General features: G+C 36.4%; 3 protein-coding genes across 11 annotated transcripts in view; 1 reads left to right on the forward strand and 2 right to left on the reverse strand.

Annotated features, from left to right (window-relative positions):
• LOC138320475 (CLIP-associating protein 1-like) overlaps window positions 1-11,636 on the reverse strand; it is a 133,826-nt gene extending 122,190 nt beyond the window's left edge. For 5 of the 9 annotated variants that reach the window (XM_069263449.1, XM_069263447.1, XM_069263439.1 and 2 more), the window contains exons 1-2: window positions 11,418-11,635; window positions 9,907-10,221 (exon numbers count right to left, since the gene is read on the reverse strand). In XM_069263449.1, coding sequence (XP_069119550.1) covers window positions 9,907-10,083 — 177 coding nt within the window. In that variant the 5' untranslated portion in view covers window positions 10,084-10,221; window positions 11,418-11,635. Of the gene's footprint in view, window positions 1-9,906; window positions 10,222-11,417 lie in introns of all 9 variants that reach the window. The other 4 variants (XM_069263441.1, XM_069263442.1, XM_069263438.1 and 1 more) reach the window with 3 other exon arrangements.
• Window positions 11,637-13,795: 2,159 nt separating this feature from the next.
• On the reverse strand, window positions 13,796-16,413 carry LOC138320476 (uncharacterized). Its single transcript, XM_069263453.1, has 3 exons — window positions 16,256-16,413; window positions 15,521-15,639; window positions 13,796-14,835 (listed from the first exon to the last, which is right to left on the reverse strand). The coding sequence occupies exons 1-3, from the start codon at window positions 16,363-16,365 to the stop codon at window positions 14,102-14,104; spliced, it is 963 nt and encodes a 320-aa protein (XP_069119554.1). The 5' UTR covers window positions 16,366-16,413; the 3' UTR covers window positions 13,796-14,101.
• Window positions 16,414-17,749: 1,336 nt separating this feature from the next.
• On the forward strand, window positions 17,750-21,077 carry LOC138320477 (uncharacterized). Its single transcript, XM_069263454.1, has 3 exons — window positions 17,750-17,882; window positions 19,587-19,711; window positions 19,952-21,077. The coding sequence occupies exons 1-3, from the start codon at window positions 17,854-17,856 to the stop codon at window positions 20,692-20,694; spliced, it is 897 nt and encodes a 298-aa protein (XP_069119555.1). The 5' UTR covers window positions 17,750-17,853; the 3' UTR covers window positions 20,695-21,077.
• Window positions 21,078-21,148: the final 71 nt, after the last annotated feature.

The following is a 21,148-nucleotide window of genomic DNA, read 5'->3' on the forward strand; positions in this document are numbered from 1 at the left end:
TACATGTTACTGTACACATGTTACTGTAGTAATGCCAATGAGCTTGTCGACGTACATGTTACTGTACACATGTTACTGTAATAATGCCAATGAGCTTGTTGACGTACATGTCACTGTACACATGTTACTGTAATAATGCCAATGAGTTTGTCGACGTACATGTCACTGTACACATGTTACTGTAATAATGCCAATGAGTTTGTCAACATACATGTCACTGTACACATGTTACTGTAGTAATGCCAATGAGTTTGTCGACGTACATGTTACTGTACACATGTTAATGTAATAATGCCAATGAGCTTGTCGATGTACATGTTACTGTACACATGTTACTGTAGTAATGCCAATGAGCTTGTCGATGTACATGTTACTGTACACATGTTACTGTAGTAATGCCAATGAGTTTGTCGACGTACATGTCACTGTACACATGTTCTGTAATAATGCCAATGAGTTTGTCAACATACATGTCACTGTACACATGTTACTGTAGTAATGCCAATGAGTTTGTCGACGTACATGTTACTGTACACATGTTAATGTAATAATGCCAATGAGCTTGTCGACATACATGTCATTGTACACATGTTAATGTAATAATGCCAATGAGCTTGTCAATGTACATGTCACTGTACACATGTTACTGTAATAATGCCAATGAGCTTGTCGACCTACATGTCACTGTACACATGTTACTGTAATAATGCCAATGAGTTTGTCGACGTACATGTCACTGTACACATGTTACTGTAATAATGCCAATGAGCTTGTCGACGTACATGTCACTGTACACATGTTACTGTAATAATGCCAATGAGCTTGTCGACATACATGTCATTGTACACATGTTACTGTAATAATGCCAATGAGCTTGTCGACGTACATGTCATTGTACACATGTTACTGTAATAATGCCAATGAGCTTGTCCACATACATGTCACTGTACACATGTTACTGTAATAATGCCAATGAGTTTTTCGACGTACATGTCACTGTACACATGTTACTGTAATAATGCCAATGAGCTTGTGGACATACATGTAACTGTACACATGTTACTGTAATAATGCCAATGAGCTTGTCCACATACATGTCATTGTACACATGTAACTGTAATAATGCCAATGAGCTTGTCGACCTACATGTCATTGTACACATGTTACTGTAGTAATGCCAATGAGCTTGTCCACGTACATGTCACTGTACACATGTTACTGTAATAATGCCAATGAGTTTGTCGACCTACATGTCATTGTACACATGTTACTGTAATAATGCCAATGAGCTTGTCGACCTACATGTCACTGTACACATGTTACTGTAATAATGCCAATGAGTTTGTCGACGTACATGTCATTGTACACATGTTACTGTAATAATGCCAATGAGCTTGTCGACCTACATGTCATTGTACACATGTTGATGTAATAATTCCAATGAGTTTGTCGTCGTACATGTTACTGTACACACGTTAATGTAATAATGCCAATGAGTTTGTCGATGTACATGTCATTGGACACATGTTACTGTAGTAATGCCAATGAGCTTGTCGACGTACATGTCACTGTACACATGTTACTGTAATAATGCCAATGAGTTTGTCGACGTACATGTCACTGTACACATGTTACTGTAATAATGCCAATGAGCTTGTGGACATACATGTTACTGTACACATGTTACTGTAATAATGCCAATGAGCTTGTCGATGTACATGTCATTGTACACATGTCGATGTAATAATTCCAATGAGTTTGTCGACGTACATGTCATTGTACACATGTTACTTTAATGATGCCAATGAGCTTGTCGATGTACATGTCACTGTACACATGTTACTGTAATGATGCCAATGAGCTTGTCGACGTACATGTCATTGTACACATGTTACTGTAGTAATGCCAATGAGTTTGTCAACGTACATGTTACTGTACACATGTTACTGTAGTAATGCCAATGAGTTTGTCGACGTACATGTCACTGTACACATGTTACTGTAGTAATGCCAATGAGTTTGTCGACGTACATGTCACTGTACACATGTTACTGTAGTAATGCCAATGAGCTTGTCAACGTACATGTCACTGTACACATGTTACTGTAATAATGCCAATGAGCTTGTCAACGTACATGTTACTGTACACATGTTACTGTAGTAATGCCAATGAGTTTGTCGACGTACATGTCACTGTACACATGTTACTGTAGTAATGCCAATGAGTTTGTTGACGTACATGTCACTGTACACATGTTACTGTAATGATGCCAATGAGCTTGTCGACGTACATGTCATTGTACACATGTTACTGTAGTAATGCCAATGAGTTTGTCGACGTACATGTCACTGTACACATGTTACTGTAGTAATGCCAATGAGCTTGTTGATGTACATGTCACTTTACACATGTTACTGTAGTAATGCCAATGAGTTTGTCGACGTACATGTCACTGTACACATGTTACTGTAGTAATGCCAATGAGTTTGTCGACGTACATGTCACTGTACACATGTTACTGTAGTAATGCCAATGAGCTTGTCAACGTACATGTCATTGGACACATGTTACTGTAATAATGCCAATGAGCTTGTCAATGTACATGTCATTGGACACATATTTCTGTAGTAATGCCAATGAGTTTGTCGACGTACATGTCTTTGTACACATGTTACTGTAATGATGCCAATGAGCTTGTTGACGTACATGTCACTGTACACATGTTACTGTAATGATGCCAATGAGCTTGTCGACGTACATGTCATTGTACACATGTTACTGCAGTAATGCCAATGAGTTTGTCAACATACATGTCACTGTACACATGTTACTGTAGTAATGCCAATGAGTTTGTCAACGTACATGTCATTGTACACATGTTAATGTAATAATGGCAATGAGTTTGTCAACATACATGTCACTGTACACATGTTACTGTAGTAATGCCAATGAGTTTGTCAACGTACATGTCACTGTACACATGTTAATGTAATAATGGCAATGAGTTTGTCAACGTACATGTCATTGTACACATGTTAATGTAATAATGCCAATGAGTTTGTCAACATACATGTCACTGTACACATGTTACTGTAATAATGCCAATGAGTTTGTCGACGTACATGTCACTGTACACATGTTAATGTAATAATGCCAATGAGTTTGTCAACATACATGTCACTGTACACATGTTACTGTAGTAATGCCAATGAGCTTGTCGACGTACATGTCATTGTACACATGTTAATGTAATAATGGCAATGAGTTTGTCAACGTACATGTCACTGTACACATGTTACTGTAGTAATGCCAATGAGTTTGTCAACGTACATGTCATTGTACACATGTTACTGTAATAATGCCAATGAGCTTGTCGACGTACATGTCATTGTACACATGTTAATGTAATAATGGCAATGAGTTTGTCAACATACATGTCACTGTACACATGTTACTGTAGTAATGCCAATGAGTTTGTCAACGTACATGTCATTGTACACATGTTAATGTAATAATGGCAATGAGTTTGTCAACATACATGTCACTGTACACATGTTACTGTAGTAATGCCAATGAGCTTGTCGACGTACATGTCATTGTACACATGTTAATGTAATAATGGCAATGAGTTTGTCAACGTACATGTCACTGTACACATGTTACTGTAGTAATGGCAATGAGCTTGTTCAACGTACATGTCATTGTACACATGTTACTGTAGTAATGCCAATGAGCTTGTCGACGACGTACATGTCACTGTACACATGTTAATGTAATAATGGCAATGAGTTTGTCGACATACATGTCAGTGTACACATGTTACTGTAATAATGGCAATGAGCTTGTCAACGTACATGTTACTGTACACATGTTACTGTAATAATGGCAATGAGCTTGTCGACATACATGTTACTGTACACATGTTACTGTAATAATGTCAATGAGTTTGTCAACGTACATGTCATTGTACACATGTTAATGTAATAATGGCAATGAGTTTGTCAACGTACATGTCATTGTACACATGTTAATGTAATAATGCCAATGAGCTTGTCGACGTACATGTCATTGTACACATGTTACTGTAATAATGTCAATGAGTTTGTCAACATACATGTCACTGTACACATGCTACTGTAGTAATGCCAATGAGTTTGTCGACGTACATGTCATTGTACACATGTTACTGTAATAATGGCAATGAGCTTGTCGACATACATGTTACTGTACACATGTTAATGTTATAATGGCAATGAGTTTGTCAACGTACATGTTACTGTACACATGTTACTGTAGTAATGCCAATGAGTTTGTCGACGTACATGTCATTGTACACATGTTACTGTAGTAATGCCAATGAGTTTGTCGACGTACATGTCATTGTACACATGTTAACATGTTACTGTACACATGTTACTGTACACATGTTACTGTAATAATGCCAATGAGCTTGTCGACCTACATGTCATTGTACACATGTTACTGTAGTAATGCCAATGAGTTTGTCGACGTACATGTCACTGTACACATGTTACTGTAGTAATGCCAATGAGTTTGTCGACGTACATGTCACTGTACACATGTTACTGTAGTAATGCCAATGAGTTTGTCGACGTACATGTCATTGTACACATGTTACTGTAATGATGCCAATGAGCTTGTCGACGTACATGTCATTGTACACATGTTACTGTAGTAATGCCAATGAGTTTGTCGACGTACATGTCACTGTACACATGTTACTGTAGTAATGCCAATGAGCTTGTCGACGTACATGTCATTGTACACATGTTACTGTGATAATGCCAATGAGTTTGTCGACGTACATGTCACTGTACACATGTTACTGTAGTAATGCCAATGAGCTTGTCGACGTACATGTCATTGTACACATGTTACTGTAATAATGCCAATGAGTTTGTCGACATACATGTCACTATACACATCTTACTGTAATAATGCCAATGAGCTTGTCGACGTACATGTCACTGTACACGTTACTGTAATAATGCCAATGAGTTTGTCGACGTACATGTCACTGTACACATGTTACTGTAATAATGCCAATGAGTTTGTCAACATACATGTCACTGTACACATGATACTGTAATAATGCCAATGAGTTTGTCGACGTACATGTCACTGTACACATGTTACTGTAATAATGTCAATGAGCTTGTCGACATACATGTCACTGTACACATGTTACTGTAATAATGCCAATGAGCTTGTGGACGTACATGTCATTGTACACATGTTACTGTAATAATGTCAATGAGTTTGTCGACATACATGTCACTGTACAGATGTTACTGTAGTAATGCCAATGAGCTTGTCGACGTACATGTTACTGTACACATGTTACTGTAGTAATGCCAATGAGTTTGTCGACGTACATGTTACTGTACACATGTTAATGTAATAATGCCAATGAGTTTGTCGACGTACATGTCATTGTACACATGTTACTGTAATAATGCCAATGAGCTTGTCCACGTACATGTCACTGTACACATGTTACTGTAATGATGCCAATGAGTTTGTCAACGTACATGTCACTGTACACATGTTACTGCAGTAATGCCAATGAGCTTGTCGACGTACATGTCACTGTACACATGTTACTGTAATAATGCCAATGAGTTTGTCGACGTACATGTCACTGTACACATGTTACTGTAATAATGCCAATGAGCTTGTCCACGTACATGTCACTGTACACATGTTACTGTAATGATGCCAATGAGTTTGTCCACGTACATGTCACTGTACACATGTTACTGCAGTAATGCCAATGAGCTTGTCGACGTACATGTCATTGTACACATGTTTCTGTGATAATGTCAATGAGTTTGTCGACGTACATGTCATTGTACACATGTTACTGTAATAATGCCAATGAGCTTGTCGACGTACATGTCACTGTACACATGTTACTGTAATGATGCCAATGAGTCTGTCCACGTACATGTCACTGTACACATGTTACTGCAGTAATGCCAATGAGTTTGTCGACGTACATGTCACTGTACACATATTAAAGGAACATGAACCTAAAATAAGTTCTAAAACAACAGGAAAACGTAGGGAATACATACTTCAAAAATGATAAAAATAGACTGTCATATTCTATTTTTGGAACACAAAACGAAAGCTGGTTGAAAGCGAGGTTATAATGAACAACAAACTTAATGACACAACATGGAATATTAGTTTTCCACATTTTAAAATGGTTTCCTAATTTACGATCGTTGACATATGAAGTAGAAGCCATATTTGTTAAGATTGGTAATAAATCAATTTGTATTTAGCATACTTGAATGATTAATCGAGACTTTTCATTCAGACTTTCCCAATCGCGCACGTTACTGACTCTTGTCGTAATCCGTTTTCTATCGAAATTTGTTTGTGTTCGCTTCACCCACGTTTTCGACCCACCATTTCGTTTACGTTCATTTAATTCATGCAGTGCATTTTGGGAGGTCACTAAAGTTCAACACTTCTATTTTTATCACACTGCACAGTCTGAAAAATTCGACGGTTCAAAAGTTCAAAATACAGAAAGATGGAATTTCCATTATATTTATTTTATTTGACACATTTGCACAATAGCTGAAATATTTTACTTAGTAAGGTATCTGACACATATAAAATATGTATTTTACTCAATTTTACAATTTATATAGGTTCATGTCCCTTTATGTAATAATACCAATGAGCTTGTCGACATACATGTTACTGTACAAGTGTTAATGTAATAATTCCAATGAGCTTGTCGACGTACTTGTTATATAATAATACTGGTAGGTGGACAGCTGGGGGGTATATACATACAGAATCAATACCACACCACAATAATATAGAGCCACTTGTCTACATATTTATTATTCCAGTCACAATAGGCAGCACTGCAACATATAACAGATTTACATTTCACAAAGCCCAAATCACAGCCATCCATACACAGTAGGTTTGAAATCCAAGGAATCACAATCAATGGTATATTTTCTTTGAATAACCAGTGTGGTGTTAAGTGCTGGCCAAATTAATGATGCTTAATAATTATTTCAGACTCGGCCAGTCTAAAGGAAACAGTTTTTCTTATTTTATTTTCAACAAACTTTAAGAACCTGCGATTGCAAGGAGACAGCTACATGTATATAACTACTATAAAATTACTGTATTCGTCCCAATACACTCCTCTGTCCCTGTAAGCATCCCAGGTGACCTAACCCCCTTTTACTGCCTCCTTCAAAATTCATTTGTACCTCAAATCAAACGCAGACCACATGCACAAATAAATATGAAAACCAACAATTTCTTTATCTAATTTTGTTTGAAAATTGTTTGGTGGCCTATGGCTTATTTTGTGCAATGATTTTGTGAAAAGGACATGTACAGCCAAGGTAGTCCAAATTGGGGCCTATTAAGTGCTCCCTCTAATTTCTTTAGCTATTAACACCCTGGTCACTTAATGACTTATTAAGTGAAATACAGTAACAGCTATATGATCATGCAACTACTCCAACTTTGTTTTATAAGATCGATGCTTTCTCTATTTGTATTTCTCGTAAAGAAAAACAACTCTACATTTGAAATGTTTTAATTGTAAACATCCACACACCGTGGTTTGATATATAATTTGACTGGTTTCTAATTTGGCCACAGTTCAACACACTTCCTACTGTGCTACTCAGAAATACTCAAATCAATAACCTACTAGTACCGCCTGGTGTCCTTTACAGATCCAACACTCGCAATAACTGCTACATTATGCATGTAAAAAACTAGATGCTTCTACTTTGGTTTGAGGTGTACTTTCAGTTGTTCTGCCAAAACACCTCCTTCTTTCTGTGTTAACATCTGATGAAATATCACACATCACATGGCCAAGAGTTTGACCTTTAACCTCCTATAGCTACCTCTGCCAGGGTCACAAGTTTTGATGTATACTAGTGCCATTATCAGAAACAAACTGGTCATTGTTTTCCAAAACAAAAACATACCAAACACATCCCCTCATTTACAAGTTTATGTTTTTATAGAACTTGTAAAAATTATAATGGGGATCATATAAACTTTTTCAAACATACTCAGGGATCTTGTAAAAAGCCGGTTGGCGGCAAAAACAGCCATCTATTTCCTTGTTTACAAACGGTTTTTTTTGTCAGAAATAAGTATTGGTCACCATAAGGGCCTGCTACCCCCAACCACCTATTATTAATTTTCGAACCATCTATCAAAAAAATTAGTGAAAACCCTGCATACTACATATAAAATTTGAGATAGATCGCTTCAGTACTTTCTGAGATATTGTGGTAACAAACTTCAACTATCTAAATACAAGATAAGATGGTGACCTGTCAGCCATCTTCTTCCCCGATCAGTCCCAAATAGTAATATGCACAACTAGGGCGCTAGGTGAAGCTACCTATAAAATTTGAGACAAATCCCTTCAGCACTTTCTGAAAAAGGTGGTAACAAAAATCAACTGCCAAAATCCAAGATGGCTGCCTGGCGGCCATATTGTTTTTCCGATTAGTCTGAAAATCAGCATGACAATCCTAGGGCCCTAGGGGAACCTACATATTAATTGTAAGGCAAATCCCTTCATTTCTTTCTGAGAAATAGTGGTAACAAACATTAACTGCCAATATCAAAGATGGCTACCTGCAGCTGGCGACCATATTGTTTTTCCGTTCAGTCTGAAAGTCAGCATGACACTCCTAGGGCCCTAGGCGAACTTACATATGAAATTTGAGAACTATTCCTGCAGTATTTAATTCTCAAGAAATAGCAGTAACAAGCATTGTTTACGGACGAACCTCGGACGAAAGGCAATATGAATAGCCCACCATCATCAGATGGTGGGCTAAAAAATGAGAGACAAATCTAGAATATAAACTGTCATGTATTTTCATTGCTTTGTTGTTAAAATCGTCTAACAAACTTCTTATGTATGTTACCTTTCAGTTAAAATGAGATACTTAAAAATTGAGAGATAACAATATCATACGGTACTTCTGAGATGAGAATTGTGAGATATAAGATATAAATCCTGGGATGAGAAGTTAATTGTAAGATATCATAAGTTGTATCTGGGAGGAGAACTATAAGCTGTATTACTGTGTGACTGCCATGAGAAGTTAATCATGAGATATCATGATATATCAATTACTTACTTGTGATGACTGGGATTGGAAGTTCAATGTGAGATGTATTTGACTGGGATAAAATGTTAATACAGCTTTAAGAGATATCAAAATGATATGGTTAAACTTAAAGTATGATGTGCTGTCAATAAGTCCCACATTCTGTTTAATGTGCTGACACAAAATCATATCAAATTACGACGTCATATTCAGCAGATGGTAGGACTAATCAGCAGTACATCATACTTTACCCACGTCGTCTCAGTATCAAAATGGATGTATTGTAATATATAGCTTGTATATATATATTTAAAATGATAAGTTAATAGTGAGATGACCTACCTTGTGATTGATGAGATATCATACCTTGTGACTGAAGAGATATCATATCTTGTGACTGATGAGATATCATATCTTGTGACTGATGAGATATCATATCTTGTGACTGATGAGATATCATATCTTGTGACTGATGAGATATCATACCTTGTGACTGATGAAATATCATACCTTGTGACTGATGAAATATCATACCTTGTGACTGATGAAATATCATACCTTGTGACTGATGAGATATCATATCTGGTGACTGGTGAGATATCATGCCTGTTGACTGATCAGATATCATATCTTATGACTGATGAGATATCATACCTTGTGACTGATGAGATATCATACCTTGTGACTGATGAGATATCATACCTTGTGACTGAGTGATGAGATATCATACCTTTTGACTGATGAGATATCATACCTTGTAATTGCTGCTGTTGACCCATCCTACCAGTCCGTTAATCAACTCATCAATATCACTACAATTCAGAGAGCTGTGAGGGTCACTCAGAAACGGAATGAGATCGCCATGGGCCTGTATCCGTTTTCTGGTATCCTGTGTCGTTACATTAGGCAAGAAATCATCCAGCGTGGCCATGGCAACCACAGCGTCAAATAACGTAAGATTTTCCCTTTTGTCTTGACTTTGATTTTCCTGTTAAGGTAATCTAGTTATCTCCAGTACACTGGAGTCCTTCCTTACAGTAAAATTGTGTAAAACCTATCTGTTTATTATCTGAAAAAAAAAATACATATATATATATTATCAGAGAGCAGATTGCAGATTATGTAATATTGTTACATTAATAGATTTTCAATGAAAAGTTTAAAATAATTTAAAGATAAATCTTTGGTTGTGTATTGATTTATAACCTAGGCCTGATCAAATGATAATTACATGCAGCCCTACACAACATAGATTTGTTTGGTGAATATTTTTGATTAAAAGGTACAATTACACTCTTAATGTACAGACCAGTAGGTACTGTATCAATAAGCCAGTAATTATTAAATATGAATCTTAATGCCTATCATGGACTAGACTTCATTTTATTACAATTATACCTGTACAAAAACACAAATTCAATCAAATATGTGTATTCAATCAATTTCAATGCTGGTCAGATAAAGGCTAGATTTGTTAATATATATTTTTGATCTCCTGAAGTACAAAGTGTCCAAAATGTGTGATAGAAGTCATCTTCTTCGGAGATGAAAAACTTCAATAGATCTTAGCTATATAGATTATTCTAGGAAGTCAAAACATAACATTGCATCTGATTGCAATGGAAACGGTTGCACTAGCTAACTAAATAACACACGATCACCGACCGATTCTCCTGTTAATATAACACGGTGAACAAATGTGAGATGAGGATTAGACTTGTTTTGCATAAAAATCTACGTTCATAACTAAATATCATATATAATCGTGATCTATTTCATTTGGGGCAACAAATTGGATCACAGAGCGCAACGGAGGACAATGATATTGCATGCATTAATGCTATATATCTATGCCTATATCAACGTTTGACAGATGTGTTGATAAACTTTACATTTATCCTTTGTTTACATTCTGTGACATTGACAAGGCGCACTTCATTTCTGGTTATTTAAGCGATTGAGTGCACAAGATCACAAATATATAACATAAATGTTAATTTACAATACCAATCGAAGTAATGTTGAAATGAAACAGCTGATTATATTCAGAGGCATAATCAGGACACGAGAAAATGGCTGCTCGAGTTGACAAGCAAAGAAGGTTGACCGGTGTTTTAAATTAGTCATATGCATTCAATATATATGCAATCAACGATCGGATAACAGATCCGAATATTTCGTTAAAACAAAGCTATACTCATGTCACGATCGGGTCACAAAGAGGGGATAAACATGTACAATCGATGTTTATAATAGCAGACCTACCCAACAACTCGCCTACTGTCCGCCATGATGAATTTCAAATTCATGATGTCAAGCCTCACCAAGTCTCGCGACGGAACGATAACTAAACGAGAGCGAAGATGCTGCCAATGCTGCAGGCAAAGAGCCTCCAAATCAGTTTAAAATGATGTCCTTGATATTTTATATGATAAAAAACATCATAGCTAATAAAACGCCAGGTGTTATAAACTATATGAGTATAACCGTGTATCAACTATATGAAAAAGTACATCGTCTCCTGATATAAGCAGAAACACAATTTTGTTTTGTCCACACGGTTGGAATTACTTCCTTGTCCCATATGTACGATTATTTATCTTATTACAAACTGATTAGATCTAGGCTATTCAAAATCTGAAAAAGAAAATATCATAAAATTTCAAGTGGAGAAAAGCACTAAAAAGTAAACTAACACGCTTTTGGCGATAATTAAGACACTATTACAACGCTGAAACATTAAATTTTTCGGGGGAAAATAACAGCAAACATAAATAAATGTTTCGCTGTTAAAGATGATCTACCGTCGATAGAGCATAAATGATACCCATTATTTGAACAATAATTGGTGTTTAATCGTGGATATACACATGTCTAATTAACACAAAAAAATAATTTAAAATGATTTATTTTGCTTTTGGCGCATGTACAATCAGTACTTTATATATTTCATATAGGACATAGTGCCAAGGATTTTTTCGGGATGCAATTAATTATTTTTAATATAACTTGAGGTATTATTAGAAGCTCAAACTTTTCAATGGTGGTAATGATGTAAAGTAAGTAACTTTTGTAACTGAAGAAAAATACTAAATCTTCTGCTCCTGTTTTTGATAGAGAATATTACCATTTGTCAGTGGTGGAGCATCTTTAAAGATTTGTAAGGTTTTATTATTATTATTGAAATCGTACGTGCAATCGAATAATTAATAAATATTTTAAAAAAAAATACATAAAACCACAACAAAAAGTAGCAATACAAAAAAACTTAAAGTTATAACTTGTAATTCAAGAAATAACAAGAAAATTTATTTTTGTAAAATAATGCTACATGTACAATGATAAATGTATGCACAAAGGGAGGTAACTCGCTCACATACTAAATACAGTTAGCGGTGTGAAATACTATTTATTTCTGGTCATGACGCCAAAATATGTGAAAACGTGTTGTCTTATCCTAGATAATAACATCATTTTCTAGAATAATCCGTACTTACTCACCACTTCAGTCATATCTCTGGGACTAGCGAGAATGGTTTATTTTTTGGTGAATGAGTAGGTATACTGTTGTGAGGACAAAGGATCAAATGAATCAAAATGAAATGCGATTGCCTTCTGTCCAAAAAAAAATCAAGAAATCAGAAAATCACTTGTTAACAAACACAATACTGTAGAAAGGATGTTTATTTAATGTTACACCTGACAGTTTATTAAAATGGAGAGGAATATGATGGCGAACGTCTAATTGACAACGTGGCACGTTTTCACATGTTTGATGTTAACTGAAGACATTTTGGGATAAAATGCATTTTCGCATGTCTATGTTTAATTTGAAATGTTTTAGGCGCCATTCAAACTTTTCAATGTACATTAAGTGAATAAATTCAGAAAGTATATACGATATTTTTGAGAACATGAATTCGAATGCCCGGTTAACTTGAAGTTAGGTCATTGTCAGACCAAGTTCCAAATACAATATAACAAAATTCCATTGCATACCTCGACCTTGACCTTACCTTGATATTTGATATGGCAATTTGTATGTGTCATTGTTGTAGGACGTTCACTCCTCAGGAACACATGCTTCTTTTCCTTGTTTTGATGAATACTATATAGCCGTTTTTTTATCTTTAAAGATAAAATTTGGTCATACGACTTTCTTTATGATTTTTTTCGTACAATCACATTATAAAAAAAAAAACATCTGTATTTTAGGAGGCATGTATATGAATCCTATTTTATATCATAGTATTAGCAACCTTCACGTATGACATAAACGTCTCTCAAACATATTTTGGTTTGAACTGTGAAGTTATCTATCATATGATTGACCCCCACAAGCGGGCCCGACAAGCGACAAGCGTATAGCTTTATAAAACCGATTAGTTTTTCAGACCACACAATAAGATTGAAGCATAGTTCTGTGTTTCTTGGCGTGAGAATAAGTTTGGAAGGACATCACAAGTTTCAGATGTCGTGAAATTTTCTGGCAAAAACAAACCGAAAATGGCGAGTTTCCCTCCAAAAGCGTGAGATTGGACAAACCTTGTGTGGTATTTGGCTGATCGGGAGAGGTACACTAGACGTGATATATTTGTCTGGATGACCATCAGAATAAATAATAAACAAGTAGAGGAAATCGAAACATTTGTAAAATAATATTTATTTCCTATACAATGTGAGTGGTATTAGACATCTAAATGCTTCTTCAACGGTAGACTCGTAAATCGACTGAATTAATTAACAGAATGGGTTTCACTGATACTGTACCCATGTCCATCAAATACCGACCAAGTTACTAGTACTCTTAGTAACATATAAACTTTATTAATAATGTTATGCATACATTGCATAATATCCTAACTCCAATTATAAATGATATGCAAATAAGCCCCTAATCTGATTAGAATAGTGTACACGATTTATCCTAATCCCTTATACGAAGTGGATTAATGAAAATAAATTTTCATTTGACAAATAGATGCTCCTTTGTTAAAAATATCCACTAATAATAAGCGATGGTTTTCGGGATCCTCCCATGTGTGAACGTTCAGGGTGTCCCCTTGTACACTTTCTCCATAAAAATAGCAATGGATCTTGTGTATACCATTAGCAAAATTGTCATCAAAACTCTTTAATGCTCCATTTTGATGGCAGTGATGAGCTGCATCAACTGCAAATCGTGCATATTGAGTCCAGTTTGTATGAAGATTTACATCGGTATCACTCCATGCAATCTTAGTAGAATAAATACCAGTTTCATTTGGTTTATCAAACTTTTCCAAATTCAATTGCTGATGACTTTTACCAGATTCTGAATATTTTTCCCGCCACCATAACGGAAATGGAATTGGTCGTCTGCTCTTTTTGTCAACACAAACAATTTGGTTAATGTTTGAAGCTAAGATTTTACCATTTGCAGATTTCATTTTCGTGATTGAATTTAAGGATGTTTTTCCGACATATCCTCCCTGTATGCTAGTGTCCATCCATGTGGTTGTCTCGGACGGATTGTAGATCTCCTTGTTCAGAATCACTTCCGAGGTTACCAAGAATATCATGCAGTCCCTGGTAACTTGTTCATAGTCCCGGAAGGTCCGACCCGTGTCATCTAGTGGATAGTGGTGGGCGAAAAACCTCACAGATTCCAACATCTTCATTACCATCCAGACGTTTGGTTTACCTACAATATATATGTCAGTATTACTGTGCAGGTCTACTGGAAACATCACAGGGATCTGAGAATTAGTTAAAGATTATATAATCATGGACCCACCAGAGTTCCCTAAGACCATTTTTAGACTGCAGTCGAAGCCTCGCTCATGCATATTATATCGACACATCCCCAGTATGAATCTTAATTAGCTGATGGAAAATTACCGCCCTTTCCAATGGTAGAAACAGTTTTTATGACGATGTACTAGAAATGTGTTTTTATAGCCGCTAAAGGTGGGCGGGTTAGAAATTTTGAGTCTAATGTTTTCCATCCTTTTCGTGTATATTACCATTTAGAATACGATTTTTATCGAGTTTTTTTATCTAGACCTCTAAAACGCCTAAAATGGTGGTTCCATGATTATATAATCTGTAACTAATTCTCAGACCCTATTACAAAAAATTAATGCTGAAAATCAAAATGTTCAGCGTTCGCCACTTTAACAAACTACAATATCTAAATTTGTGATCTTACAATGAAAATACAATGTATGATTGGCAATCTTGATACCAATGATTCTATACATTGATCTGGGTAATTGCTTTGCAATCGTTGTTTATCGTTTTATTGATGTTTGATTATACTCATTTTCGATGAAATATAAACACGTACAAATAAGGGTATAACACCGAAATAAAATTCAAAATTATACCATTCGAATCATAGACACCATACGAGAGACCCGGATGTTTGACCACAGCTTCTGGGATGTTATTGTCTACGTGTTGAAGGTGGTAGTTCAGTGACATTAAAACATCCCTTCGAAGAGACCTAATGAAAAATAACGAAACCGTGTATAAAGCAATAGCTAGACTGAAAAATAAAACCCACGAGAATCCATGAAAAAAACCTACACAGATCCAGGTGTTCAGGAAAGGAAGCGTTCTCGGTACCAGACTTTTATCTGTCTATTGATCAGAAGTGCACACAAAGCCACGGGCACCTGAGACGTTCTTATATATGACCCAGAACAAAACATAACGACCCTGGACAATTTACATACAACATAACATGTATACATATAAGTTGTTTTTATTCTGGTCATATGAATGTGTCACGTCCCTGTGGTGTAGCGGTACACTACTATTTATAGTCTATATACAGAGTGTAACTTGTTGTAATTTGACAATTATTATTATACTATTTATAATGCAAATGATTATAATTATTTTCTGTCTAAATCCTATTAGGATGTTGTCGGATTTTGTATGAACACAGTCGGAATAAGGATCGTTATTTTAATCAAACCAGAGATATGAATAAATATACCAGAGATATGAATAAAATATGACAGATGAGGTAAAACTCTGTTAGAGTTACTTCCCCTGATATTGCTGTGAATCGTATATTTCGTCAATATAAGCACTGAACACCAATTTATACCCACCTGTACTTCTCCACATGATCAGTAGAATACAAAGCATTATGAGTTGATATACAGAGTCTGCTATAGCCATGTAATCGCTTTGTAAACGCTCTACGTACTACTGACAACATCCTTCACGTGTTTTGTTGTGAAATGTGTGATCATGTAATTTCATGCACGTATAAATTCACCCGGGAATAGAATCTTTCCCCCACTTTGGAATGAGACAGAGAGGGAAGATTCTTAAAAGTTCTCAAACACGAGACTTTGTTTTGCATCTTGGGTTGAGATCGCCTGTCTCAACCCCTAAGAAGGCATCCTCGATTTTCAGGGGTTCCAATCACTTACGATCTCTACACCCCTGGACTCATCCTCGATACACCAGGGGTTCCGATCATTTACGATTTCTACACCCTGGACTATCTCATAGCGAAACTGGAGGCAACCGGACAGAACAGGTAATTTAGTCATTTGATGTACATCAAAAGAGCCGTATAACGGTACACTGTGGTTGACTGTGTGGCTTTGATGTTAGGCGTCGCTCTCTCAAAAAAAATCTTTGCAGGCCTGTAATTGGTCAGAAATTTTCTTCTGAACTGCCTTCAATTTTACTATGAGATAGTCCAGGGGTGGATATAACGTCAGTTATGGTAACCCCTGGAGTATCGAGGATGCCCTGGACTATCTCATAGTAAAATTAGAAGCAGCTCAGCGGAAAACATTTGACCAATCACAGGCCAGCAGAGATTTCCCCTGAAGACTAGGCTATGTACAGAGAGCGGCGCCGAACACCAAAGCCGCACAGTCGACCACAGTCAGCTCTTTTGATGTACACCAAACTGAATTACATGTGTGTAAGCAATAAAACAACAGGGTGATTGGTCAAATGTTTTCCGTTTGCCGGGGTACACGAGCGAATTCGACCTTGATTTGCATACGGTAACGCGTCAATTTACATATGCTCGGCAAAACAAGACAAACTCCTAGTATTTTAGGTGTTCAAATTAGTACATTGTAAGTACATTATTTGCTCTCCTTATATCAATTATTATTGCAATCAAGGACGCAAATGATAAAATTTAGAGAAAAGTTTTATTTTAAAAAATCTTGGCATTTTTTGATGATAGGTACATTGTAAGACGTACATGTACGTGTGTATGTATCACAACTTTCCATATTGTAAATGTCTTGTTGTCCAGTTCCTAAAATTGCTTGTATTTGTTTTCCACTCAATAGACCTTAATCTTCCAACACACGGACGCAAGACAGAAAAAAATGGCCTTGGACGGTGAAAAATAAAATAGTGACGACTAGAAATCGAGCGACAGTGATAAAACACCACATTGCACGTTCGCGCCAGAGGCTAAATTCTGACACGGTGTCATTTAGATTATCGAACGAATGACCTACAATAGTTTGATGTTTCTTCAAAGAGCATTCATTCATTCATTCAATTCATCCAATATTCATTCATTCATTCGCAGTACTCTGTAAGCGGAACAATTTTACCAGTTATTTGTATTCAACAACACCGCCTTATGTTTGCCGGTCAATATATAGGACTTGAACACTAAACGTCTGCTTCTTACCTCCTCATCGAAGTTTTACATCACTGACAAATGGATAATGCCAGGGTTGAAAAACTTAGGTTTGTTAGTAGCGAGTGAAAGAGTTGTATATATACATTAGGTTATTACGAATTTCGTTTTCTAAGGTGTCTCTCGGTAGTAGGCCTATATAATGCACCTTGATAATCATCATGCATAGCAACGTTCTAGAAACGTGGACGATCCGTGACATTTATATACATGTAATTATAACTCGATCTCGGCTGTCGTACACATGTATAATGCACATCATTCTATGTCACTATTACTCTGAAGTCATTTATTATAAACTGTTAGCAGGCTATTATACAGATCTTTATTAAAATTGGACTAAAGTGAATTATCAACTACATGATGTACACATGAACTTACTTGGCTGTCGGTAACTGTCTTGGTGGGTTATACGGGTTGCACATTTCTTTCTTGGCTGTTGTCAGTTGGCTTTATCGATGTAACAGGTTATAAACTTAAAACATTAATTGTACTTGTGGTTGCGGGTAACTGTTTAACTTCCCTAAGCGGTTTGTAACTTATTGATTGTTGTGAGTAACTGTTTAACTTCCCTAAGCGGATTGTTACTTATTGATTGTTGGTTGTGGGTAACTGTTTAACTGCCCTAAGAGGATTATAACTTATTGATTGGCTGTGGGTAACTTGTTTTTGTGTATTAGTAATTGACTGCCGTAGCGGGCTACTGAGTAACTGTATTGACGGATTATTTGATTCTTACTCGTCTGGTTGTTGGTAACTGTCTTTACAGGCTTTACATTTTACTTGATATTTCGAAACTGCCACAGCAGGTTGCACGTGTATGTCGCATTGATTGTGCGGGACTCTATTGGTTTGCTGTATACTGTTCCTTGGATATCATCTACAATGTACCTATCACATTATGTGGGTTGAGTAATTGTTACTTGTATGTCGGTAACTATCTAAATGGGTTGAGTAATGGTTACTTGGTTGTCGGTAACTATCTTAATGGGTTGAATATTTTTGTTACTTGGTAACTATCTGGGAGTGGGTGGGATGAGTATTTGTTACTTGGTTGTCGGTAACTATCTTAATGGGTTGAGTATTTTTGTTACTTGGTAACTATCTGGGAGTGGGTGGGTTGAGTATTTGTTACTTGGTTGTCGGTAACTATCTTAATGGGTTGAGTATTTTTGTTACTTGGTAACTATCTGGGAGTGGGTGGGTTGAGTATTTGTTACTTGGTTGTCGGTAACTATCTTAATGGGTTGAGTATTTTTGTTACTTGGTAACTATCTGGGAGTGGGTGGGTTGAGTATTTGTTACTTGGTTGTCGGTAACTATCTTAATGGGTTGAGTATTTTTGTTACTTGGTAACTATCTGGGAGTGGGTGGGTTGAGTATTTGTTACTTGGTTGTCGGTAACTATCTTAATGGGTTGAGTATTTTTGTTACTTGGTAACTATCTGGGAGTGGGTGGGTTGAGTATTTGTTACTTGGTTGTCGGTAACTATCTTAATGGGTTGAGTATTTTTGTTACTTGGTAACTATCTGGGAGTGGGTGGGTTGAGTATTTGTTACTTGGTTGTCGGTAACTATCTTAATGGGTTGAGTATTTTTGTTACTTGGTAACTATCTGGGAGTGGGTGGGTTGAGTATTTGTTACTTGACTTTGTTTTTAATGTTCATTGTCATTTTGGTGCATATAATTGAATAAGACGTGATCACATTCATTCTGTTTTTTGTTCAATATTCACACCTTTTATCATTATCAGGGGAATCCGGAAGTTGGCTGCTGCACATGCTCTTGGGACCTGCACGTTTATCTCAGAGGATCGTAATGAAGTGAAGGCTGTTATTGAACACCCTGGCATGAACTCTGGTGACTATGACATCAACGGTAAATGATTCCACATGTATCCACTTCAAGTGAAGCTAAAACGTTCAAATATTTAGAAGTATTTCGTTTCCCTCAAATGATCCAAGATGACCAACGCAAGCCATGTTTGTGGAAAGAAATGTTCCATGTATACCTAATTATTGACACTTGAAAACATACGAACGGACGGACGACGACTCAGACGACACTTCCATGGGATATTTGTTTTATTCAAAATTAAAATTTAATCCTATGTTTCAGGTCAGCCTAAGCTATGGCAGATGATGAAACTGATGGGGTCTGGCAGATTCTTCGCCTATTCTTACCCTCTAGACCAATCAGGCAGAACATTTAGAGATTTCTCCAAAATGACGGACGATCGAATGACATTCATGGTTTCATCTGAGATCGTATTCCACAAAGAACTCTATGATTTTTCCATAAAAAAGACGCCTGTTCGAATGCATGTCATTGGTGGATACATAGGCAGCTCATCATTAAACACCATCACCAAAATGTTTGATTCGACTGAGAATGTTTTATTATCGTCAAACGTCACACAAGTCGTGAGTATCGACAGAGCAACACGGCGACCGAAACCGCTTCCGGATTGGTGGCGGGAAAAATACGCGGAATCAGCCAAACAGCACGTATCTTTAAAATTTGACAAACTGGAGCGTCCGGAAAACGCTGGTGTCTACATATGCCACGTGGCTTGGAGTGACACGGACGCGTATTGTCATACAAATTGGGCGTCCTACGCCAGATTCGTGGTGGACGCCGCGCACCATTCATCACGTAAAGGAGATATCAAACACTTCGACGAGAATTTGGCGAGAGGTCTCCACAAAATTCAATTGTACTATTGCGGTGAGAGTTTCATGGACGATACCCTCACTGTGTACTCGTGGGAAGACCCAGAGGATTCGACTGTACTCTATTTCGATGTTTGTAAAGACCACAAATCCATATTCCAATGTAGATTCTACTTTTTTGACAGTTAAATGCTTAAAAAAGTCTTTCAATGAGAGGATCCAGCGTCATCAGTTGTCTATCCGCCTTCTCGATATGCCTACATATCATTTTCGTTAAACAAATGTACAAATCAGTGTTATGTCATCATTCTAGACAGTTTAACTGAACATTTACGACGGAATTGTGGTGCTTTGATTCGTATTTTACTTTGTTTTTGAAGGTGCTTTATTAAAAATGAAACAATTATCAAATTATTCCAAGCTAATGTACCTCAGTGTATTGTTCAAAATATTAAAATATGATTTATGTAATTATTTTCTGTGATTTTACATGTAAGGAGTTTATTGACTGCCTCACACATTTTTTCATATTTTGTTATCAGATTACGATTGATATATTAAAAAAGTTTACTTCCTAACACACTATTTGTGTATTAATTACATAATTCGGAACCAAGAGATCACTGGAAATCTTGCTAATTCT

This window comes from Argopecten irradians, chromosome 4 (genome assembly GCF_041381155.1).
Source record: "Argopecten irradians isolate NY chromosome 4, Ai_NY, whole genome shotgun sequence".
NCBI lineage: Eukaryota > Metazoa > Mollusca > Bivalvia > Pectinida > Pectinidae > Argopecten > Argopecten irradians.

Bases quoted from the DNA above. Each gene is read 5' to 3' on its own strand.
- LOC138320476 (XM_069263453.1), bottom strand. From the start codon at position 16,365: ATGTTGTCAGTAGTACGTAGAGCGTTTACAAAGCGATTACATGGCTAT. The intron at 15,640-16,255 runs GTGGGTATAAAT...ATTTTTCATTAG, and splicing joins GATCATGTGGAGAAGTACAG to GTCTCTTCGAAGGGATGTTT. The intron at 14,836-15,520 runs GTATAATTTTGA...TATATATTGTAG, and splicing joins TGGTGTCTATGATTCGAATG to GTAAACCAAACGTCTGGATG.
- LOC138320477 (XM_069263454.1), top strand. From the start codon at position 17,854: ATGGATAATGCCAGGGTTGAAAAACTTAG. The intron at 17,883-19,586 runs GTTTGTTAGTAG...TATCATTATCAG, and splicing joins GCCAGGGTTGAAAAACTTAG to GGGAATCCGGAAGTTGGCTG. The intron at 19,712-19,951 runs GTAAATGATTCC...CCTATGTTTCAG, and splicing joins TGGTGACTATGACATCAACG to GTCAGCCTAAGCTATGGCAG.